At 59.2% G+C, this 22,602-nt stretch overlaps 2 protein-coding genes across 7 annotated transcripts; both read left to right on the forward strand.

Moving 5' to 3' along the window:
• On the forward strand, window positions 1–2,250 carry RASSF7 (Ras association domain family member 7). 4 transcript variants are annotated; one of them, XM_074230715.1, is made up of 6 exons: window positions 1–83; window positions 491–624; window positions 722–1,386; window positions 1,472–1,591; window positions 1,683–1,756; window positions 1,900–2,250. In XM_074230715.1, exons 2-5 carry the CDS (start codon window positions 522–524, stop codon window positions 1,740–1,742), a joined length of 948 nt encoding a protein of 315 aa, XP_074086816.1. In that variant the 5' UTR covers window positions 1–83; window positions 491–521; the 3' UTR covers window positions 1,743–1,756; window positions 1,900–2,250. The 4 variants fall into 4 exon arrangements, with proteins under 4 accessions (XP_074086816.1, XP_074086814.1, XP_074086815.1 ...); XM_074230713.1 differs by having other exon boundaries at window positions 1,683–2,250; XM_074230714.1 differs by lacking the exon at window positions 1–83 and adding an exon at window positions 91–121 and having other exon boundaries at window positions 1,683–2,250.
• Window positions 2,251–6,907: 4,657 nt separating this feature from the next.
• PHRF1 (PHD and ring finger domains 1) lies at window positions 6,908–22,522 on the forward strand. Of its 3 annotated transcripts, none has more exons than XM_074230719.1 (18): window positions 6,908–7,403; window positions 7,615–7,711; window positions 8,033–8,125; window positions 8,680–8,915; window positions 9,004–9,087; window positions 9,460–9,581; window positions 10,476–10,588; window positions 10,883–11,058; window positions 11,327–11,456; window positions 11,619–11,746; window positions 12,307–12,494; window positions 13,524–13,643; window positions 17,121–17,275; window positions 17,613–20,402; window positions 20,897–20,973; window positions 21,287–21,547; window positions 21,637–21,765; window positions 22,284–22,522. In XM_074230719.1, the coding sequence occupies exons 2-18, from the start codon at window positions 7,636–7,638 to the stop codon at window positions 22,308–22,310; spliced, it is 4,905 nt and encodes a 1,634-aa protein (XP_074086820.1). In that variant the 5' UTR covers window positions 6,908–7,403; window positions 7,615–7,635; the 3' UTR covers window positions 22,311–22,522. The 3 variants fall into 3 exon arrangements, with proteins under 3 accessions (XP_074086820.1, XP_074086819.1, XP_074086818.1); XM_074230718.1 differs by having other exon boundaries at window positions 13,527–13,643; window positions 21,871–22,522; XM_074230717.1 differs by having other exon boundaries at window positions 6,911–7,403; window positions 21,871–22,522.
• Window positions 22,523–22,602: the final 80 nt, after the last annotated feature.

The raw sequence follows: 22,602 nt of genomic DNA on the forward strand, positions 1-22,602 counted from the left end.
GGGGCCGCTGGGGCCCCGAATCGGAGCCGGAGCCGGAGCCGGAGCCGGAGCCGGAGCCGGAGCCAGAACAGGACCGGAGCCAGGTGGGTCGGTTTGGCGCTGCGGGAAGAGGCCTGAGCGGGTAGAGTCGGGGCTGTTGGGGGGGCGGGTACGCCTCCTCCTGGGGTGCCCTTTGCCCCACCGGGGGATCCGCGATCCGTGGGGGGAAATTGCTGAGCCTCCTGACCTCTGACCCCGCCCCCCAAACGAGAGCAGGCTGGGGAGGAAGCGCGGGTCAGGGACCGGGAGAGGAGAGCCCGGCTCCTTAGGGGCCCGGGACGGGGCGGGGGCGCGTCCGGGAGCCCCCCCCCCGGGTTGTATTGGGGGTGCCCCCTTCAGGGCTTCTACGGGGGGAGGCTTCCTCGCTTTCTGCCTCCCCGGGTTGGGGGAGGGGTGTACCCCAAGGGGCTGGGGGGGTCCCTAGCCTCTCCATCCCTCCACTCTCTCCCAGGTCGGGCTGGGGATGCCTGGGCTCCGTCTCCATGGAGCTGAAGGTCTGGGTGGATGGAGTCCAGCGTGTGGTCTGTGGCGTCTCGGAGCAGACCACCTGCCAGGAAGTGGTCATCGCCCTGGCCCAAGCCCTAGGTGAGCCGGGCAGCCCCAGGGCTGACAAGGGGGTGGCCCGCCAGAGCTGGGGCTCCCCTTCCCCCACCCCCACGGACCACCACCTCCTCTTTCTCAGGGCAGACGGGTCGCTACGTGCTCATCCAGAGGCTCAGGGACAAAGAGCGGCAAATGCTTCCTCAGGAGTGCCCGGTGGGGGCCCAGGCCACATGCGGACAGTTTGCCAACGACGTCCAGTTCGTCCTCCGCCGGACTGGGCCCAGCCTTGCCGAACGACCCGCCTCAGACCCCTGCCTTCCCCCGGAGCGTTCTCTCGTGAGGGCCGGCCTTCCCCATCGGCCGCCGGGCCCCTGCGAGCCCCATGCCCCCTCGGGAAGGAGCTCCGTCCTGCTCGAGCAGAATGTCGAAGGGGAACTGTGGGGCCTGGAGCACCTGGTCCAGAGCAATGAGGCTGAGCTGGGTCAGGAGGGCTTCTGGGAAGAGGAGCTCCGGCGGGAACTGGAGCAGGAGCAGGAGGGTCAGGGCCACATGCGGGAATTGCAGGCCGCCACTGAGGAATGCGTGCGCCGCCTTAGAGAACTGGATGCTCAGGCCCGAGCCTTGGAGGAGGAGATCGACTGGTGGCGGCAGCAGGGGGTACCCGGCTCCCAGAGGCCGCGGGACGAGGCCTCGGCCGCCAGGCTCCAGAGGGACCTGCGGACTCAGGCTCTGCAAAGTGAGAGGCTGGAAAGCAGCCTGGCCAGTGTGGGCCTGGCTCTGGTAGAGGCTGAGCAGAACCTGCAGGTGAGGCCAGCCTGACCCACACCACCCATCAAACCCTCCTGAAGGAAAGGGCCAGGCACCTTCATGGCTCCCCTCTCCCATCCAGGCCCAGGCTCAAGAGGTGGAGGAGCTGAACCGAGAGCTCAGACAGTGTAACCTGCAGCAGTTCATCCAGCAGGCTGGGCCTGCACTACCCCCACGGCTCCAGGGCTTTAGTCCCGGTCAGGTGAGAGCTTCAGGAACTGGGTACCAGGGGAACCCCATGAGGAACATTCCCCTTACTCGGGCTCCCTGGACTCACTCCCTGTTTGCTACAGGATCCTCCTCCAGCCTCGTCAAGCAATCCATCCCCCGCCTTCCCGAGATGTCCGTCTTGAGCCCCAGAGCACACGTAAGTCCGCTGCCCCTGTCCCTCCAGGAAGAGGATACAGGAAAACCCCTGTGGGGCTGCGCCTCTGGCATCTTTCTCTTCATCGCGGCCATGGCCAGCTGCTCACTCAGCCTCATCGGCTCTCACGGTCATCTCTTTCTCAGAGGCAGCTCACCTGAACACCGAGTGCCACCAGGCCAGGGGACCCACCACCTAGCCATCCAGCTCATATCCATCTCTGGCCATGCCACACTTGTCAAGAGATGGGTGAAGGATCATAGGAAAGGTGGACTTGGACCCAAAGAGTTTGAGGGCCATGCTCCCAGAGATCCATGGAACTCTGGTCCTACTGGCAGGTCCAGGCAGCTCTGGCTGGAACTCATTTCCCTGGCCAGTAAACCCTCAGCAGGAGTGGGATGGGCTTTCTCCTGGTATGGATGGTGTGTCCCTGCCAGGGAACATCTCCCATTCCTCACTATGTGGATCCTCCTGAAATAAAGGCACCCTAAGTATGACATATCTCTGTATCCCACAGGATTGGTCTGCCCTTTGCTGTGGCCTCAGGGTCACGCTGAGTTTCCCTGAAGCCTGGGCCAATTTGGGAAACCTCCCTCCCTCCTATTACATTGTTACTACAGCCTTTCTCCTATTCTGATCTCAAATCCCCCCCCCCCCCCCCCCAGTCTTTGGCTGGCTTGAGTTGAGAGCTATAGGAGCTATAGACTTCTAGGGGTCAAATATCCTCTCCCAGGTGAGTCTTGAAGCTCTGATGAGGCATGGCCTTGATCAGACCCAAGGCCCAGGGTTTTTCTCAAGAGTGGAAGGAAGGGCAGGCTTTGAACTCCTTTCCTGCTCACTGGAGAAAGGTCAAAGGCTCAACGAGAAGGCCAGGTCTTGTCAGTAGCAAGGCTTCCTCCCCGGTTCTACCGGCCTCAGCTCCTGGACACACCTCACCCAGACTCCTGGCCAGGGAGAGTATGGGATGGGGGATGGAGAATTGGGCCACAGGAGGACAGCAGGGCCTTGCTTCCTGACAGGCTTTGGTGAAGCTCCCACCCCTGTGCCTGCCAGAGCTACACCCCTCCTTAGCCAGGTAGAGAGGTACCAGGGGAGCCTGGCTCCTCAGTTCCTTACTGCAGTCTTACAGGGTGACTCATGGGCCAACAGTGACTCAGATTGAAGGACTGAGGTGCCCTACGAGTGGGCAGACCAGCTAGGCCAGGCCACTTTAGACCTGGAGCCCAGCCCTGCAGATTAGAGCTCATTCGGGAATGCCCTCTTTGAGCACAGAGTCCTGCCTATGCCTAGCTGCTTGGACTGGTTTGGCTGGTGAATGCCTGCCTGTGGGTGGTGCCACATTCCTGAGGCCCTGGGCAAACAGTTGGGAGAGATGGCCAAGGAAGTCCATCCTCCTCTCCTTCCTTGTAAAGAACCTGCCTGCCTCTGGCTCCTTTTCCCATGAAACTCATGAGCTTGAGGCTGCTTGGGAGGGAGCATCTGTCCCTAGGAAAGAAAAAGGGCTTGTGGAGGCTCAGCCCTTCTCCCCACCAATGGAACCTAAGCCTTCATTGGCAGCTGCTGCCAAAGACTTGTGCTGAAGAGTGAGGGGAGGCTGGGGTAGCCACAGACCCCTAAGACAAAGATGTGCATCAGGGAGAGAACCTAACACCTTCCCCCCACCCTCTGGGGTTTCCCAGACTCCTTGCAGACATCCACAGGCACCATTAGTCTAGGCCTTAAGCAGGGAAAAAGAAAGGCGAGTTCCCAGGTCCTTATTTCTGCTGTCCAAACTATGAATTATCTTCCCATCCCTGAGCTGCCGGGGAGCCTAGAAAAGACAGGTTTCTTCTCACTGTTTTTATATTCCTTCAACCCTACACCTCTGGACACCTAAGGAGAAAACTAGTTTCAGCTGCCTGCCAGTCATCCCACCCCAGATCCCTGAAAGACAAGTGCCCTATGGAATCTGAATCAGAGATCCAAGCATAGCCCTCATAAGTGCATCTCTTGCCAGTCAACCCAAGAGTTCAGAGGCAGAGCACCTGCCCCCAAGGAATGCTCTGGGTCCATCACCATGTCAAGGGCTTTCAAGGACACCCATTGCCCAGTGTCATACTGTTCTGCTTCTTTATTGGCAGTATAAGAAGCCAGCCACCCTCCCAAGCAATAACCCTAATGGTGGCACTCCACTCCTCAGAATATGCTGAAGGAATGAAGGGTCTTTTTCTCCAACACATGGCAGGCCATTTAGAAACAGCCCCTGAAAATGGGCATCCTCCCATCTCCATATCCCAGGACCTCAAATTTATGCCGGACACTGTCCCCAAGGTAGCAGGCACCTTTCCCAATAGGGACTCAAGAGGAAGGAAAACTGGAAACCCCCCCCCCAACTTTGGGCAAGGGGATGTAGGTGATAGCTGTGATGCTCCATCTTCACCCAAACTGTTCCACGTCATCCTGCAAGAGGATAAAGGTAAAGAAAATGCTCAGGAACTAAGGATGGGCAAAAAGGGAAGCCTGGAACCCTCAGGAATATTTCCAGGTCCTCCCAGGTAGCCTGACAAAGCCTAAGGTCTTGACCCCATGGGTTGGGTTCTCAGCAGGGGTCCCCATCTCAGAAGTCAAAGCCAAGGGGAACTGAGTGGGTGAGGCAGAATCTGAAGCTGCCTCTGGAAGCTCTTCTTGCCAGGAGTTCATCAGCTGGTGGCAGGATGGGGGACCGAGGTCCAAGCCGCCCGGCATGGAGGCTAGAATAAAGAGCGGGAGCGACTCCAGCCAGCACGGTCATCTTAACCTGGAAGGGGGCGACTCTCCATTCCCAAGGAAAGCCCAGCTCCTCCCCAGTTTTCAGGGAGCTCAGCAAAGAGAGCTTAGCCAGGCTGGGGCCCATGGTGCGACGGCACCCTCCAGCCCGGCCCCGGGGGGTCTCAAGTAGAGCTGGGGTGTTTCGGCATTCGCCAGGCTTCGCGGAGGCTTCCGGAGGGATGTTCAGACGGTCCCCTGGGCACCGAGGGGGCCCGGGCCGGCCAGGGGGAGGCTGGTGCCGGCCTCGGTCCTGTGGCGGGCCGGCCGCACGGTAGCCGCTGTCACACGCACAGTGGGTCTGCAGCGCAATGTGCGTTAGTCAGTGGCTCCCCTGCGGCCGGAGAGGGGCCCGGGGCCCGGGGCCGGAGCTGCAGCTTGGTCCCGCACGGCACCCCCGCGGTCGAGGGCTGGGGTCCCCCGAGTCACAGCAGGAGAGCCAGCGCTGGCCCCGTGGGGCGCAGAGGAGCCTGGAGCCCCCCGGGGCTGGAGTCCGGAGCCCCCGGATCGCAGGAGGCGGCAGCCCCGGGCCCTGCGGTGGGAACCCGGAGCCCCCGGACAGGAGGAGGCTGCAGCCCCCAGCCCGGAGCCCCAGGGCTCCCCCGGATTGCAGGAGGGCCCTGCGGTGGGCACCCCGGAGCCCCGCGGAGCGCGGAGACGCCAGAGCCGCGGGCCCGAGGCAAGAACCGGCCGCCTGGCAGGCGAGCGCCCGGGCGCCGCGGTCCGGAGCTTGCAGGGCCGAGCCCGGCTGCCCGGAGCCGGAGTCCTCGGGGCCCGGAGCGCTGTCGCCCGGCGGCCCCGCTCAGCCCGCTGCGCTCGGCCGGCGCCGGCCCGGAGCCTCCCTGGGTCGGGTCCGAGCCGCCGGGGCCGGGCCGACCCGGGGGTCCCAGATCTCCCCCCCCCCACCCCCGGGGCCCTCGGCCCGGCCCGGCCCGAGCTCTGCCGCCGCCCCGCGTCCCCAACCTTGCGCCCCGCCCCGCGGACCACGCCTCCTATGCAAATTACCCGCTCGCCTCCCAGCCAATAGGACGCCATCGAGGGCCCGCCCCGCTGCAGAAACAGCCAATGGGTGCCCTTCGGGGTGTGGTCTCCCGGCCCGGCGCGGGTGGCGAGGGTCGCGCGGCGCGTTCGTTTCTGCACGTCTTCCTTCTAGGCGGAACCACTCCGCTAGAGCGGGGGGGGGGTGCCTCCAGAGTGACCCCGCCCCCCACCTGCCTAACCAAACTTCGCACCCCAAAGACCGGAACCCCATAGGCCGGGGGAAGGGCATCCCGCAGGGTTCAATCGGACCGATGTGGGGGAGACGACAGAGAGGCGGTCGCCCCCCCCGGACTGGCGTAGTGGTACGAACCGCGCCCGAGGGCCACGCTGGGCCATGAGAACGGGGTCGCCGGGCACGTAGCCGCCGGCGCCGCGCACGCACGCCGGGCCCCGCCCCCAGCCCCGCCCTCCCGAGCCGCGCGTCATCCCGCTGCCGGCCTGGCGGGGGCGCCGGAGCGCCCGGAGCGCCCGGAGCCCCCGGGCCAGTCCGCCCGTCCTCCTCTCTTCGGCCCGGCCCGCGTCTGGGGGTCCCCCAAAGCAGACTGAGGCGCGGGCGCCCCCCGCCGCCTTCCTCGTCCCCACTGGCCAAGGAGGGTCCCGGAGCGAGGCCCCAGGGCCGCCCCCGGGCCCGGCCCCCCGTTTGGGGAGCCACGACCAGAGGGCCCCCGAGCGCCGGGGTGGGGGGAGCCCCGGGCCTTGTCCTGCCCTCCCCCTTCCGAGCCGGCTGCCCAGGTTCTGCCCGGGGTCCTAGCGCGGCGACCCCCAAGCCCAGGCGCCCCCGAGCCCTTCCAGCCCTGCACAGAGCGCCCCGGCTTCTGGGGGGCAGGGCGCCCCAGTGGCATCGGTCCTGGGCCCAGAAGGGTCCCCAGCCCCCCTGCAGGTGGGAGCCCCCAGGCGGCTCCCCGAGCCCCGCGGCTGGCCGGGGCGATGCTCCCCGGGGGGGGGGGGGCTCAGGATTCCCGCGGGAAAGGGCGGGCTGAACCCGGCCGCGCTGGGGGCCCCTGGCGCCCGGGGGCCCCCACCCCCCAGGCCGGCCCCCCTAGGAGGATGGAAGCGGGCGGGCGGCGAACCCTCGGGTCTGCGGCCCCGGGAGCGGGTCGGGGCTCCCGGCACACCCAAGGCGCATAATAGGTGCCGGGGTGGTGGCAAGAGGGAGGGGGCGGCGCGGGTGGGAGCCCCTCCCCCACACGTCCCGGCCCCGCCCCCGCCTCGCCCAGCGCAGGAAGCCGCGCTCTGAGCTCCCGCCCTCCCCCGCTTCTGCGCACGCGCCCCACCTGGAGCTGCCGGGAGGGGGCGAGAGCGCGAAGAGGCCGGTGCCATTCCTCTGAAGGGCTGGGGGAGGGCGCGATGAGCCGTACCAAGGCTTAAGGGGGACGCCTCGCGGAGCAGACCGTACCAGGGCACAAGGAAGAGGGGGGAGCCGTGGAAGGCTGCGGTTGGAGAGGCGACGCTCCTTCGCGGCATTTCCCTGCCGTGACTCCACGAGGGAACCCACCCTAGCCAAGCCAAGTCTGGCCTCCCGCGCCGCGCTCCCGTCCCGCGATGTCCACGGTCTTTGTTGTTTCGCCACGCTTCCCCCCCTACCTCGTCTCCGTGGATCCGCCCAACGGGTGGCGAGGGCGGGGACACACCCGGAAGTGAGACCGGTGTGCTTCCGGGTCGGGAGCGCGCTGGCGGCGACGGCGACGGCGGGGAGCTGGGCGGCCGCGTCCTGGGCCTAGTCGAGCGGCGGGAGCTGAGCCGCAGCCGGAGCCGGAGCCGGAGCCGGGGCCGAGGTCGGGCCCCAACCGCGGCGGGGCGGAGCGGAGCAGCAGCGCCGTGGCCGGTGAGGGCGGGGGGCGGCCTGGGCCTCGGAGGAAGGCGAGCCCGGCCCGACCCGGCCGGGCCGCGGAGGTCGGAGCCCCAGCTTGGGGCCGGGGCACGCAGGCGGGCGCGGGGAGGACTCGAACCCACGCCCCCGGGCCCCACCTGCGCGGGGCGAGGCCCCAGGAGGGCGCCCGCTCAGGCCTCTCCCCCCCCCCCCCCCCGCCCCGCAGGGCCGCCCCCCATGTCCAGCCATGGATGACGACAGCCAGGATGAGCTCCTCGGGGGGCCCGCAGGCCGCAGGCGGAGCCGGGCGCTCAGCGAGGCAGGTGAGAGCCGGGCGGCTGGACCGGGGGCCTGGTCGGGGCCGGGGGTCGGGGCCGGGGGCCTGGTGGGGGCCGGGGCCGGGGGCCTGGTGGGGGCCGGGGCCGGGGGCCTGGTGGGGGCCGGGGCCGGGGGCCTGGTCGGGGCCGGGGGCCTGGTCGGGGCCGGGGGCCTGGTCGGGGCCGGGGGTCGGGGGCCTGGTCGGGGCCGGGGGCCTGGTCGGGGCCGGGGGCCTAGTGGGGGCCGGGGGCCTGGTCGGGGCCGGGGGCCTGGTCGGGGCCGGGGGCCGCGGCCGCGGCAGCTCAGCGCTCTGTGTCTCTGTCCAGAGGACAGCAACGACGGCGGCCGCAGCGGAGACTCCGGGGAAGACACCGGGAGCGGAGAGGAGGACGGCGATGAGGAAGGAGAGGAAGGTTCTGGTGAGTATCCTGCGACCCGCTCCTCACAAGCCTCGTGTCCTGGAGCCCCTTGATGGTTTGGGGGAGACAGGGCTGGGCAGAACCTCTCGGTGGGGTCCTTCCCTCTCTTGGAGCTCTGGGGTCTTTCATCGTCATCACACTCCACTATGGCCCCAAAGGAGTCAGCCTCTTGGAATCCTGAGCCAGGGGGGAGAAGGGGGATTGGGGTGCCAGTAGCAAAAGAAGATGGGGTTTGGTCTCTAAAAACCTGGGTTGGGGAAGAGATGCTCAGTTAGACCTGTCTTGAGCTGCAGGTTGGTCTCCTGGGGAAAGTCTCCAGCAAAGACATTAGAAGCTGTCAGGCGTTACAGCTCTAGCCTAATCCTTTGGGCACATACGACTCCGGAAATTTCTTAGGGATCTTTGATTTCTCCAGGTATAGGAAAGAAAAGTGAGAATGAAAGAGGCTGGAACGGGGAGCTAGCTTGTATATCCTTGCCTCCCAACCCCTGGGCAAAGGGGGAGGCTTCCTAGGGTAACCTCTGGGACTGAAGCGCTCCCCTATCCTTCTTCAGACTGGGACAGTTCTGAAGATGACTCTGTGGATGAAGAAGAGACGGGGGCATCTTTGGAAGCTACCGCTGAGCCCTCCAAAGGAAAGTCAGACCTCCCAACCCAGGGGAGCCTCAGCTCTGACGAGGAGACTGAAAGCTGCCCTATCTGCCTCAATGTGTTCAGGGGCCAGGCAGTGGGCACCCCTGAGAACTGCACACATTACTTCTGTCTTGACTGCATAGTGGAATGGTCCAAGGTATGCTGGTGTCCTCTTGCTGCCACGGGCTGCTCTAGGACCACAGCGGCGTGGGGCCTGATGGTGGGTCTTTTTCTACTTGTCTTAGAATGCCAACTCCTGCCCAGTGGATCGCATTCTTTTCAAATACATTTGCATCCGGACGAAGTTTGGCGGCAAGGTCTTGAAAAAGGTAAGTGTTGGCATGTCCCTGATTGCCTCCACCTGAGGCCGGAACCTTCCCTCAAGTTGGGGAGTCCTATCTCAGCGTCCCTCCTAGAAGTTAGCAGCCAAGCCCTCTCTTGGTCCGAACTTTTTGCCATGGCCCAAGAACATCAGAGGTATTCTCTGTCCTCACAGAGAGGCCCCGGGGCATGAAGGGAGCCATTGCAGGGGTCCTGCCATCGCTAAAGTTAGCCAAGCACTGGTCCCCCCAGATACCTGGCTGAGCAGAGCCGGGCCACTTCTCTACCTCAGAGGAGCAGATGGGGCTCTGAGCCTGGGGCCCCAGGCTCTTTCCTCCCCATCATGTTTAGATATCGGAGAACATCTTGTTTCTTCTCAGATTCCTGTGGAAAATCAAAAGGTCTCTCCATCTGAGGAGGAGGAAGATCCTACCTTTTGCGAGGTCTGTGGTCGTAGTGACCGGGAGGACCGGTTGCTGCTCTGTGATGGCTGTGATGCTGGGTGAGTGTTGGGCCCAGGAGCAACCACCTTTCTCCCAGGTTGGCCTCTGGCTTCATGGAGCTGGGTGGAAGCCTTGTACTGAGCTCCCCTACCTCTTCCCCAGGCCTCTCTGGACAACCCAGACCTTCCTTCAGGCCTGACCTGCCTTTCCCACTAGGGCCCCATTGTCTAGGCAGGCTTCCAATGTCCTGCCTCTAAATCCTGCACTTTTCTGGAGGTCCTTCCCAGACTGTTTTCTAGGAGCTTCAGTTGACAGACAAGGGCTAGGTGGAGGTGGGGTGCAGTGTGTCCATGATGGTCTCTCAAAGGGTGTGGTAGAGACCTGCAGACACTTGTGGAGTTTTGTCTGCTCTCTTGGTTGGGGGCTCTTTTTGCTTCATACATATTGTATGACTACGCCACCTGAGTCAGAGCTTGGTTCAGAGACCTTGGTCCAGTGCTTGGGTCACTCAGAGAAGTCGAGCTAGAAGGGACCTTGGGAGCAACTGAGGCCAAAGACGGGAAAAGACTCGTCCAGCTAGACCGCGTAAGGCCGTGACTTGAAGTGGGTCACATTTTAGTAGTAGTGCGGGTTAGAGTTTCAGGGGTGTGATTTCCTGGGGAAAGATTTATCTACAGTGTTCTTCTTTTCCAAGATGTCAGAGTTTGCCTGAGCTTCCACACCTAAGAAAGTACAGAGCCAGGTTGTCCTCAGTCGTAGGGTTTGGCTGCCACTCAAACCCAGCATCTTGTCAGGCTCTCTAACCCAGGGAAGCTGTATCAGGTGGCAGTTTAGGAGGGGGCTCTGTGCCCCCCAGACCCTGTCTTCCACGAAGCCCAGAAGTGCCTCAGGAATGGGGGGAGCTGAAGGGGGCCCTTATTTAGGAGCTCACAGCCTCATCCCAATCTCCACAGCTATCACATGGAATGTCTGAATCCCTCCCTGAATGAGGTGCCCGTCGACGAGTGGTTCTGTCCTGAATGTGTGGCTACTGCTGCCCCAGCAGCTCCTCCTGCTGCCGCCACCGGTAATCCTATGGCTCTCCATGGACTTTCCCCTGGAATGCTCCCAGCCCCAGCCCCCCCCCGCATCAGTATAGGCTGACCTACACACCCTGCACAGGAAGTAGAACTTTGAGGGAAGACACACAGCCATGCTTCCTTTCTTTTTTCCTTCGTGGGACATAGGCGAGAAGAACCAACCTCAGTCCTCTTTGCCCTCAGCCCCAAGAGCTCACCAAGGCCCCGGCCCATTCGTGGGGGCCCAGGCTGTGACTGCTAAGATGGTGCCAGGTCAGTGAGGGTCTCTCTTTTCCCCCAAGATGTGGAGCCTGTAAGCGAGGAGGAAGTGGCCCTGCTCCTGGTCGATGTGGTCCCCACCACCAGTCGGCTGCGCCCCAGTGCGGGCCGGACTCGGGCTATTGCCAGGACTCGCCAGAGCGAAAGGGTGAGAGCCACTGTGAACCGCAACCGGATCACCACAGCCCAGAGGATTCAGGTGAGTCGGCAGTGCCAGGTGACATAAGTTGCCCTTACCCAGTGGTCCAAACTAATCATGTTGAGAAGGAGGGGGATGCTGAGGTAGGGCAGGGGCTCATTTTGCTTCCCAGAAAGTGTTAGCCATGGGGTATCACGTTACTTGGTGCAGCCGGGTGGGGTGGGAATAGCCTTGGCTGCACTAGGGTTTGGGGGCAGTGGGGACTGGTGCCATTGTGGAGCCCAGCCATGGCACAACCACCACGAGGCCTTGGTCTTGTTCTCTGCAGAGGGTGCCCAGATACCTCATGTCATCTCTCCTGGATGAGACCATTGAGGCTGTGGCCTCTGGCCTCAGCACTGCTGTGTACCACCGGCCTTTGACTCCCCGGACCCCAGTCAGACGGAAGAGGAAAACAGGCAAGGAGGTGGGGGGACTGGGAGGTGGAGTCCAAGCATGCCCAAACCTCTGGAAACCTGAGAATTGTCATGGTGGGCCTGCTGAGGAGTTGGGCTGGGAGCCTACATCATGTCTGGAGCTGCCTACCTCAAGCTCTCCACTCTGAATCTTGTTTTATTTAGGGAGAAGGAAGAAAGCATCTGGAAGAAAGAGAGTTCCCTCCAAGTCCTCAGCGAGAAGCAAGACTGCAGGGACGCGGCCCAAGAGACGCAAGTCCCGAGCAAAGAAAAAGAAGGGACAGAGGAGTCGGGTACACGGAGCCAAGCCCCTATGGGACTGTCAGGCTTTCCTGGGTCCCTGGGCAAGACAAAGAAGCAGAACTGGGGCGGGGCAGAACAAGATTATAGGTGTGGGGGGGTCCATCCCCCAGCAACCCTGGATGCCTTTGGCTGTAATGTGGGTGTGGGCCTGGTCGATGGGGCCGAGCAGGCCTGCCTGCCTTTGAAGATAAGGCTGAAGTATCCAGTGATGATTTGGGGGGGGGGGTAACATGTCGAAACCCAAGATTGCAGGGAGCATGGTTGCAATGTAGAGTTTGGGGGGCACTCAGAAAGATGAGAGTACTGGAGATTGGAGGGCCAGGCTCTCTGCCTGTTGGGTTGGCTGTTGGATAGGTCTGGGGACAGAGGAACTCGAGGCTTTCCATGTAGGAACACATCTGGGGAGGGAAGAGAAGAGCCTTGAACCCAACTCAGTGGGCTAGAAGGGACTATTTTTTAGGCTTGCAGTACTCGCTTCATCCCATCTCTCCCCATGACCCCTTTGATGCACTCAGGCAGACTTGGTTTTTCCTTTTTGTTCACGGTTCAGGTTAAAGCTGAAATCACAGCCCGTTCTCGCATTGCCAGGACACTGGGCCTGGGGAAGCCCCTCCGTGGAGCCTCCATTCCTTCTGTGTATAAACCAGGCGAGCCGTCTCTGGGTTTCCTACGGGCAGATATTGGAGCAGCTTCTTTGTCTCTGTTTGGAGATCCTTATGAGCTAGATCCCTATGACAGGTAGAGTGGCTCTTCCCCTCCTATAATCTCGATTTGGGGGTGGTGAGTCTGGAGCAACCAAGGTTTGCGTTGGGGGGTCTGACTGGGACTTTTGCCCGGCCCTGCTGACCAAGATGTGTTCAGGCTGGTGACTGCTGGCCAAGGGCTCTGCCCTGTTAACATATGGTGATAGGCCAGAAATCAGATCATTGGTTGCTTCTGTAACAACATAGTGAAAATAGCGGAGAGCCAGGTGTGGGATGTTGGGGAAGGCCTCTCCCCTACACCCCCACAGAATCTCCGAGCTGGCATCTAGGCCCAGCTGGATTCAGAATGGGCCCAAAGCCCATTCCAACTGTCAGCCTATCCCACCTGGGTTAGATGGCTTTCATGCTCCAGAGCTTTCTTGTCCAGGATGCTGCCCAGCTTTTTAGGGAGCTTCCTGGGGCTCCAGGATTGAAGACAGTGCCCACTCTCCTTTTTTGGCAGCCTGAGATTTCCTTTTTTCAAAGTTGGATTTTTAGATTGCCACGAGAGCCTCCGAGGTCTGGCACTCTCCTTGTTCTGTTCTTTTCAACGTTTTTATGAATGACTTTGATGAAGACAGAGGTGGTGATTGGCAGCTAATGGATGGAAAGAGAAGGGGTCTGCCCATTCTGACCCTTGGTTTGCTGCTGAGGAAGGCTTGGGGGGCAAGACAAGCTTGAGAGTCTTGGCTTAAGGCAGTAAGGTGTGGCAGATGCCCTTTCAGGCCATGTTCTCACTTGAATGACTGTGCCAGGCAAGGTCTGGGGAAGGTGTTCTCTGAGTACTAGAAAAAAGGTGGAAAGGGTCTGACCCACAACAGGAGGGCTCCACAGGGCAGTTTTGGACTTGACCTAGCTGAGTGTTAGGTTCCCCATCCAAAGAAGGTTTTTGGGGGAGGATTCAGGTTTCTGTAGCTCAGGCATGGCCCCCTCCTCAGAAAATGGACAGCTCCTAAGAAGGCTTTTCTCAGTGAAATCTTGGGGCCAGGGGTCACTCATCTCTTCTATCCCCATGTGCTTCCAGTAGTGAAGAGCTCTCAGCCAACCAGGCATCTCCTCTGAGCACCAAGAGGCGGCTTCTTTCCCAGTCAGCCCTCCGATCTCATCAGCCTGTGGCCAGACCCATTTCTGTGGGTCTTTCCAGGTAAGGGGGTGACAAGAGGAGGGGAACATCTACTGTGTGCCAGCTCAGGGACAGTTAAGAGGTGTCTCATCTGATCCTCACGACATCCCTGGTAGGTCAGTTCTGTTATCTTTACTTTGTGTTAAGAAAACTGGGGCCAACTAGTTAAGTGACTTGCTCAGGGTCCCACGCTTAGTAGTGGGATACAAAGAGGAGAAAGACAAGTCCCTGCCCTCAAGGAGCTCCCCATTTCTAAGGGGTCAAGCAAATCAGTTATAGACAGAATCAACAAGAACCAGGGAAGGTGGCTCGGAGAAGACTTCCTGTAGAAGCTGGAACTTGAGTTGGGATGAAAGTCAGTCGTCAGAGCCAGATGTGGTGGGGTGCAAACAGAGAAGGCTGGGCAGCATATTGCATTTGACCCTTAAGGTGATAAGGAGTCATGACACAATCAGACCTCCACTTGGGGGGGGGGGGGCTGTATGGAGGATGGACTGGAAGCAGGCCAGCCTCTTGTTGCTAGTGCAGTGGTCTACCCCTGAGAGCGGGTGGGCATCTGCCCTGGGGGCAGGGGGGATTAGAGGAAGGGCAAGGTTGGCAGGCCTTGGCACCATAGTGGATCTGGGAGATGAAAGAGAACAGTCTAGGGTGACTGAGGTTGTGGGGCCTAAGGGCCTGGGAGGATAGGGGGATTCTCAGAAACAGAAGGAGAAGGAAGTGGTCTGAGGCTGGATCGGAATTTGGGCTTTCCTGACTCCAGGCCTGGTGCTTTCTCACATACCAGCCTCTGCCTTGCTTGTAACCAAGAGCTAGGAAGCATTGGGGAGAGCTCCCAGGCCAGTGTCCACTGCAGGGCTGCTTCTGAGAATCCTGGCTCTGACCACTCAACCTTTGACAAAGTGTAGACTCCCTAGGAGCTAAGTGCCTGTGGCCTGAGCCACAGCAGCTAAGGTTTGGCTGGGATTGATGTTAGTGGAGAGTTCTTGGTCAGCTGTTCTGTTCTGACTCCAGTGTCACCCTCCTCTGGTTCTTGGACCACTGGCAAGTCTGACTAAGGAGCAAGGTGACAATGAGAGCCAACACTTCATCGAGAGTTGATTTACTGGGTGCCAGGTGCTACCTGGGGTGGAGGGACTGTCGTCATCCCTGCTTGCAGGTGAGGAAACTGAGACAGCTAAATCACCTGCTGCAGGTTCCAGATCTGGTGAATATGTGAGACTGGAGAGACCAGCCCTGGTGTGTGGTGCCCCCTCCCCACCTAGGGGAGGGGACAACCAACTGGCCGTTTGTTTCGGGGTCTCTGACTTGGTTTTGTAGTGGCCATCAAGGAAAGGTCTAGGACTGGAGAACCACTAGTGGCGGGGCTAGGGAAAAGAACAGAGAACAGGCAGAGTCGGGACCAGGTACGTGCCATGGGATTTGCAGACAGTTCCAGTGGGTCTCTGGGACATCTGAACCCATCTAAACAAACAGACCCTACAAAGATACCATGTTCTATTTGAATGGACTGAGAGCTGGACCACCTCTGCCATTCCCTGGAGGCCCAAACCTCTTTCTTCAGTTGCCCAACCCCTTTCTTCAATGATCACACTGACTATGGTATCTCCATTGCTCTTTGAGTGATCCACAGCTTGTAGTTCTTTGAATATTGGTCTTGAAGACCCCTGGCAGAGCAGCATCTCAGTCTGTGTGTGTCTCTTTGAGGGCCTGCCCTCCCTTCCCACCTCTTCCATCTACCATGCAGGACCCAGCCTGTTGTCCCTCCATCCTGTCCATCCAGGCTGATGCTGCACTGGGTTCTCCAGTGCTCTACCATGTCCTGAGACCCAATAAGACCCCCACCCTGCTTCTCTGGAAAGGCAGGGAGCATTATAGTGGTAGTGGTGGCTGTCTCAGTAAGGTCTGGATGGCAGACCTCCACCACCAACACTTGACAAATCAAACAGTAGCAGGTGCAGAAGAGCCTGTGAGGAAGCCTGTCCTCAGCTACCCAGAGTTTGAGCAGGTCCCCACAGCCCTCCCATAGTGTAGGGCTTCCAGGCCAGACATCTCCAGGTATACTGCCTATCTTTGCTTGCTGTAGTCCTTTTTATCAAGGAAGAACATCATCCTAAAATAACAGAAACTTTCCTGTTAACTATTTGGGGAGGCTGGTGCCTGATATTCCTCTATACTTACAACATCCTGGCTCAGCCAGATGCCTTAGGAAGCCCTGGAATCAATCCTGATCCTAATGCAGTTACAAAGCAATCGTGGCCAAGTGGCCAAGCGGCCAAGCTGGTTGGTGGTAGGTCCAGCCCTGGGATGAGTCCTTTGTTAGCCAACCAGTAGGCCCCAGGGAGGAAGACTGGAGATTCCTATAAAGTGTCAGTAAGGCCTCTGGAATGTCTACAAACAGTGAAAAGCTCATCACTCTCTTGGTGGGAAGCTTCTAGGATGTTGGAATTTTTATTAGGTTTGTGATTCTCTTCTGAGCTGATAGCTGGGCCTCCACTTAACAACTGCGCTGCTCCTTTTGGCTTTTCCAGTATGTTTGCTCTAACACAGACCAACTGACTAGATCCCTGTACTTGATCCCCAGAGCCTCAGTCCTAAAGAAAGGCTGCATGGCACCCTGCCCTCTTTGAGCTTGTCACTGACAGGACCCTACCTTGGCTCTTTCTCCTCTGCTTCCCTGCAGCAGATGGGAGGCCAGCCCTGGGGAAGTCCTTGTTTGTCCTGAGCACCACCATGTGAAATGACCAGGGGGCCCACAGAATGAAGCATCTTTCTGCCCCTTTTCCCTAGATACCCCCATGGGTCTTCAGAATGAGGTCTTTTGGGGCATTTAGGTGGTGCAGTGGATAAAGCACCAGCCCTGGAGTCAGGAGTACCTGGGTTCAAATCCGGTCTCAGACACTTAATAATTACCTAGACGTGTGGCCTTGGGCAAGCCACTTAACCCCATTGCCTTGCAAAAACCTAAAAAGAAAAACAAACAAAAAAAAAAGAATGAGGTCTTTTAGTGTAGTGTTCTGGCCTCATTGGTCTCAAGTGAGACAGGATATAGAGTACTGCACTGTTATCACTCTAGGGAACTGTAGTGAATATAATCCAGGATGGGCAAGGACTCCTTAGAGCCTTGATGAAGCATCTGTACCAGACACTGACCCTACCTCTGGGAGTCTTGGCCTAATGGGGAGACAACCTGCTAAATAACTGATTGGATGAGATGAAAAGAGAGGGCAAGCCCAAACATGGTCATCATGGCACCCAGGTCATTCCTGGTGGGGGAGGGGGGGTCAGCCAGGAAGCCTTGTTCAAGTACAGCTGCGAGGGTTGTTAGAGAGTACTTGGAATGAGTCAGTGAGATGGCCTTGACCCTCAGAGGAGCTGGCCTGGAACCTCACCATCCTTGGCCCAGGATATTGAAGCATGTAGAGTAGATATCAGCATATGCATTCACAGGGCATCTTGGGAGTTCCTGACAGCAACACCTTCTTCTCTTTGTGACTTCAGGAGAAGTGTCCCTGCTTCAGTCCCTGAACAAGATGTAGAGGTGGCTTCTGTCCCAGACCTCTTGGGGAGCATCTTGTCGGGGCAGAATCTCTTAATGATGAGTGGCTCAGATGTGGTCATCAATCGCGATGGTTCCCTCACCGCCCGGAAGGCAGGTAAGGCCCTCACACCTGGTTGGTCTGAACTGGAAAACAGCCTGGGGCAGATGGAGACTGCCACTGACAGATTTTAAGCTGTTGTTTGGGGTGGGGCAGTATTGCAAATGTTCAGGGGCTAGAGAGGGTGGTGGGATTGGACCATTGTAAGTGTAGTCCTCAGGTGGTAGCCCACTTCTTGGAGGACCCCTGGTGAAGGGCATCCAGTCTGGGCATGAGGGAACAGTGCTTAGAGTTGAGAATGAATTTGATAAATTGAATTTCTCTAAGGAGGAAGAATCTGCTTGAAGGTGGACAAGCATGTGGTCAGCCACCCCCTTTGCATCTTCTTTTTTAGCTCCAATTTCCTTGCAAAGAAGCTCAGCTACTAAGAACCGGGAAGATGGAGAGACCAGGACCAGAGCTAGTGTCCAACCCAGGACTGTGCCGACAGGGACCTCAGCCACCCTCAGTTCAACTGTCTCTCAGCATTTGGGCTTGAACTTGTATGGCCCCTCCCCCACCAGCATGCTCTCTTCTTCTTGCCTGAGGGGGTTGGAGAAGTCTGGGAGCCCATCTTCAAGTGTGCCCAGAAGGGCTGTGAAAGAATATTCAATGACCCCTCGCCCAGTTCAGACACAGAACTGGACAAATAGTCGCAAATTGGGCTTAAAGCCAAATGAAATGCCCCAGCTTAATGGAGACAACAAGCGTACTGTGTCAGTGACGTCTGAGTCCCCTAAGATTGTGAAAAGGACAGCAATAGGACAGCCCTTCCCACCAGCCTCAAGGAGGATTGACATCTCAGAACTCCCCAGGATACCAAAGATGAAGCGAGAAGGTGACAATAGCGGCGGGCATGTAGATTCCAAGCCCACTGGTGGGAAGGGCGCAGACATCCCCAGTTCTTGTATCAACCGGCTAACTGGCCGGGAAGGCAGTGGCCAGCCTGCCCGAGGAGGCCGTGTCGAGAGCAAGCCAAGTGGCCGTGATTCCCAAGAGCCCAAGACACACTCGAGCGGCAGTGGTGGTGGCGGTGGTGGCAGTTCCTTCACCAGCGCTGGAGGCCCAAGCTCCCACAGTAGCCTGTCTCCATTCGGGCCATCTCGAGGCAAGGGTCTGGGCTCTTCCTTTGAGAGCTTTAGAATTAACATCCCTGGGAACACGGCACATGCCAGCCGGCTTCCAAACCCTGGCTTCTGTAACACTTTCCGGCCAGTTGACAACAAGGTCCAGCGTAAGGAAAACACTTCCCCCCTCTTCTCGATCAAGAAAACCAAGCAGATCAAAAGTGAGATATATGACCCCTTTGATCCCACGGGATCAGATTCAAGCTCCCCCAGCAGCAGCCCTGAAAGACTCGGCACAGGGCTCCTGCCTTCAGAGATCACCCGTACCATTTCCATGGATAGCCCAAAGGTCCCAACCTTCCAAACCGTCCGCTGTGTGACCTCATACACAGTAGAGAATGTTTTCGGATCAGGCTCTGATCCATCTGATGGGCCATCCTCCAGCCACCCTGAGCAGATTGCCACAGGCACATCTGACCTGGAGAAGATGGAGGAGGAGGAGGAAGAGGATGAGCCTGGAAACAACCCCTGCGTATCCACCACTATACGGAGGCGACTGTCTGAGCAGCGGGAGCCTTTGGAGGCAGATGGGCGTGAGCGACGCAGCACCTTCTTTGATGCCGAGGAGAGGACCGTGACATGTGTGACCATCGAGCCAGCCTCACCTGAGGAGGAGGAGGAAGAGGGGGACCAACCGCCAGTCACCACCCACAGGATTGTTGAGATTCATTCCCCATCTCGGTCACGCTCCAACTCAAGCTCACACAGCCACAAGAAAGCCAAGCGGAAAAAAGCATCCACCAAGGAGCACAAGAAGACTCGTTCCCGCTCTCATTCACGGTCTCACTCTCGGGAGAGAAGTTCGAGGTCTACCTCCTGGTCAGTTGAAGAGGACTATGCCAAAAAGCACCGGTTCAAGGTCAAGCCCCGGAGGTCATCTAGCGACCGTTCCAGCAGCCATGACAGAGCCAAGAAAAAGAGAGCCAAGGACAAGGGCAAAGAGAAGAGGAAGACCCTGTGGCCCCGGGACCGGCGAAAGTCTAGGTCACGCTCAGGGAGCCCTGGCAGTTCTTCTTATGAGGTCAGCGAGAGCCGCAAGAAGAGGAGGAGAAGGTCAAGCTCCCGGGGCCGGGCCCGAGAGGGCTCACGGTCCAGCAGCACAGAGAGAATCCGGAGGCACAAGCACCGGCGACCGAAGAGCTTTGAGCGCTATGAGAAAAAGGAGCGTGGCTCCCGGCCACGGGACAGGAGGAGCTCCCGCTCCCGATCGAGGGAGAGGAGGAAATGGAGGTCCCGCTCTCCCTCTGCCTCAAGGTCTAGGGATCACAAGAGAGCCAGGTCCAGAGAAAAGCGGCCCCGTTCCCGCTCCCGCTCCAGGGACAAGAAACAACAAACTGGCAGAGACGTGTCTCCACCACCCCTGCAGGAAAAGGAGCCCAAAGCAGCTGAAGACAGCACCCCCCCCAAGCCACCAGCCCCAGAGCAGGCTGGCCCCAGCCAAGTTGATGGACTCCAGGCTCCACCAGCCACAGAAGAGTTGCTGCCCGAGGCCCCAGCCCAGCCTAGGGCACCCCAAGAGGTTGCTGCCGATGACCTTGACTATGGGGAGACTGTGGAGGCAGAACACATCTTTGATGATTTCTCCAGTGATGCCGTCTTCATTCAGCTGGATGACATGAGCTCCCCCCCTTCCCCGGAGAGCACAGACTCCTCCCCAGAGAGGGGCTTCCTGCTTCCCCTGGCTCTGCCTGCAGGCAGCAGCCACTGCAGCCTGAGCCTCGGGGCAGTCACTGCTACCAAATGTGAGATCCCCCCAGAGCCTCCAGCCCCATCTGAGGGCCCTCCAGGGGGGCCTCTTCTCTCCCAAGCGACCCCTGAGAACCCAGTTGAGGAGATGCCAACAGTGGAAGAAGAGGAGGGCCCTGTGGTCAGTGAGGAGGCCAGTGAGGCCATGGAGTCTGAATTGGAAGTCACTTCCCAAATCCCCTTGCTGAAATCTAAAGCTTTGGTGAAGAGGGTGACTTGGAATCTGCAGGAGGAAGAGGACAGTGTGGCGGCGGGTCCAGAACCCGGGCTAAGTAAGGACCCTGGTGGGGGTGGGACCAGAGTGGTCAGGGACCAGGGACAGTGTCCACTTGTACCTCTTCTTCAGTCTCCACCCCTTTTGGCACTGAGGACTCTTCCATCCTCCCCTTCACAGTCAGGCACCACATCTGGTTGTCCCCTATGCTTTCACAGGAGAGCCGTGTGACTGGAGGCAGTCGTGGCACACCTCCCCTGGCCCAGACTGATGAGAGATGGGTTACTTTGACATGAGGAAGAGGGGGACCAGGTCCCTGAGACTTGTGGTCATCAGCTATAGTCTGATCCCCTTTGCCTTGGATCTTAAAGAGTCCCAGCTTCCTCAGCAGTGCGCACTCTCTTCCTCCTTCTGTCTCTGGCTCTTGTGTCTTTCTCCCCCTCACCTCTGTCTGTCTGACTTCCCCACCTTGCTCTCTTCATGCCTTTCATTCTCTGTCTCCCTGACTCTCCCCCCATGTCTGTCTGTCTCACTACCTGCCTCTCTCCCCAGGGACACCATTGTACAAGCTGCCAAGATCCCTGGAAGGGGCCTGGAAAGCTGAGGATTCAAACCCCACTCTAAATCAGGTGCAGTCCCGTGAGCCTCCTACCAATTACATGGTCGCTGAGCCCATGTTTCCTGACCTAGATTGCTCTCAGGTTGGTGTCCACTCTGGGGAAGGGCTGTGGGCAGCATCCCACTTCATCCTGCAGGGCCGCCCATCTCATGCACTGCCCATCCCACCTTGAGAACGGGCACTCATCTCATCGGCATGTCAGGCATGACCAGGGGCTCGTTTCCTCCCAGGGTCTGGGATTGCCGGTTTGTGTGGGGCGGGCAGGGTTCAGGAAAGCTGAGAATCTGTGTTCTGACTGCCAGGGGCTGGGGGGGTGTCTGCAGGTTTACAGCCCCAACATGCCTCTTCCCCCGACTCTGCCCCCGAGCGTGCCGCCCTACGCCCCGGTCAGCCAGCCCACCGTCCAGTTTATCATGCAGGGCAGCCTGCCCCTCCTGGGCTGCGGGGCAGGACAGAACCTGACCCCAGAGCCAGCCCTGCTGGCTGCAGCCTCGGAACCAGGTGGCCAGACACTGGCCACGGGAGACACGACAGATGACAAGACGGCACCCAAGCCAGCAGCTGAGAAGACAAAAAACGAAGAGGTGAGTGGGGGTCAGGCAGAGTGGAGCAGGGAGTGAGGGAGTGACCCCCCTTGGCCATGGTGCCCACCAGTTTCTCGGTCCCCCCATAGTACATGAAGAAGCTGCACGTGCAGGAGAGAGCTGTGGAGGAGGTGAAACTGGCCATCAAACCCTTCTACCAAAAGCGTGAAATCACCAAGGATGAATACAAGGACATCCTGCGCAAGGCCGTGCAAAAGGTGATGGGGGGAGGGGGGAGGGTGCCCACGGGATGTGACTCCTGAGGAGCTTGTGGGGGGGTGGGGGGGTCCAGCTGACCACCGGCCCTGGGGTGGTCCCCACAGATCTGTCACAGCAAAAGTGGGGAGATCAACCCCATGAAGGTAGCGAACCTCGTCAAGGCCTATGTGGAGAAGTACAAGCACATGCGGAAACACAAGAAGCCGCTGGAGGCCGAGGAGGAGCCCCCCCACGAGGTGGAGAACTGAGTCTGCGGCAGGATGGGTGGGCAGATGCACATGGACACACTCGCCCACCGTGACCACCATTAAATCTGGGCTGATGAAACCACCGCTGCCGCCTGCAGGGTTTCCTTTGGTCTGGTCGCAGTGTCAAAGGGGACGGCTTTTTTAATATATATATATATATATATATACATATATACATAAATCTATATATATGTATACAGTAACTATATATTCTATAGACACTCTGTTTTCATTGTGTTCTAATTTATCGAAACATGGATTGTCTTTAGAAACCTCTGAATCGATTTAATACTTGAAATGTGCAGCCTTGAGCCGGTCCCTGCGGAGTGGAGGCCGGACGTCAGGAAGGGCTGGCGCACCCCACCATCCCACTCCCCTCAGGGGGACTTGTCTTCTTGTTCCAATTGCGTTTCCTGTCGGTGACTCGGGGGCGCCGCGCGGTTGCTTGTGCCCCTCGTGTCTGTTGAGAACATTTTGTATTTTTTGAGTAGAGTTTGGTGGCTTTAAAGCGTTGGATTGTTCTGTCTTCCTTCTTGGGGGGGGGGGGGCTGGGCCTGGACCGTCCCCAACCTGGGCTTAAGCGCCTCC

Source organism: Macrotis lagotis, chromosome 3, assembly GCF_037893015.1.
Source record: "Macrotis lagotis isolate mMagLag1 chromosome 3, bilby.v1.9.chrom.fasta, whole genome shotgun sequence".
Classification (NCBI taxonomy): Eukaryota; Metazoa; Chordata; class Mammalia; order Peramelemorphia; family Peramelidae; genus Macrotis; species Macrotis lagotis.

What these genes read in the sequence shown, in the direction of transcription:
- RASSF7 (XM_074230713.1), top strand. Translation starts at nt 522, where the DNA reads ATGGAGCTGAAGGTCTGGGTGGATGGAGTCCAGCGTGTGGTCTGTGGC. An exon ending in CGCCCTGGCCCAAGCCCTAG is followed by an intron (nt 625 to 721) that starts GTGAGCCGGGCA and finishes CCTCTTTCTCAG; the next exon opens with GGCAGACGGGTCGCTACGTG. An exon ending in AGGGCTTTAGTCCCGGTCAG is followed by an intron (nt 1,592 to 1,682) that starts GTGAGAGCTTCA and finishes TGTTTGCTACAG; the next exon opens with GATCCTCCTCCAGCCTCGTC.
- PHRF1 (XM_074230717.1), top strand. Translation starts at nt 7,636, where the DNA reads ATGGATGACGACAGCCAGGATGAGCTCCTCGGGGGGCCCGCAGGCCGC. An exon ending in TCCTCCTGCTGCCGCCACCG is followed by an intron (nt 10,589 to 10,882) that starts GTAATCCTATGG and finishes TTTTCCCCCAAG; the next exon opens with ATGTGGAGCCTGTAAGCGAG. An exon ending in CCTCACCGCCCGGAAGGCAG is followed by an intron (nt 17,276 to 17,612) that starts GTAAGGCCCTCA and finishes CTTCTTTTTTAG; the next exon opens with CTCCAATTTCCTTGCAAAGA.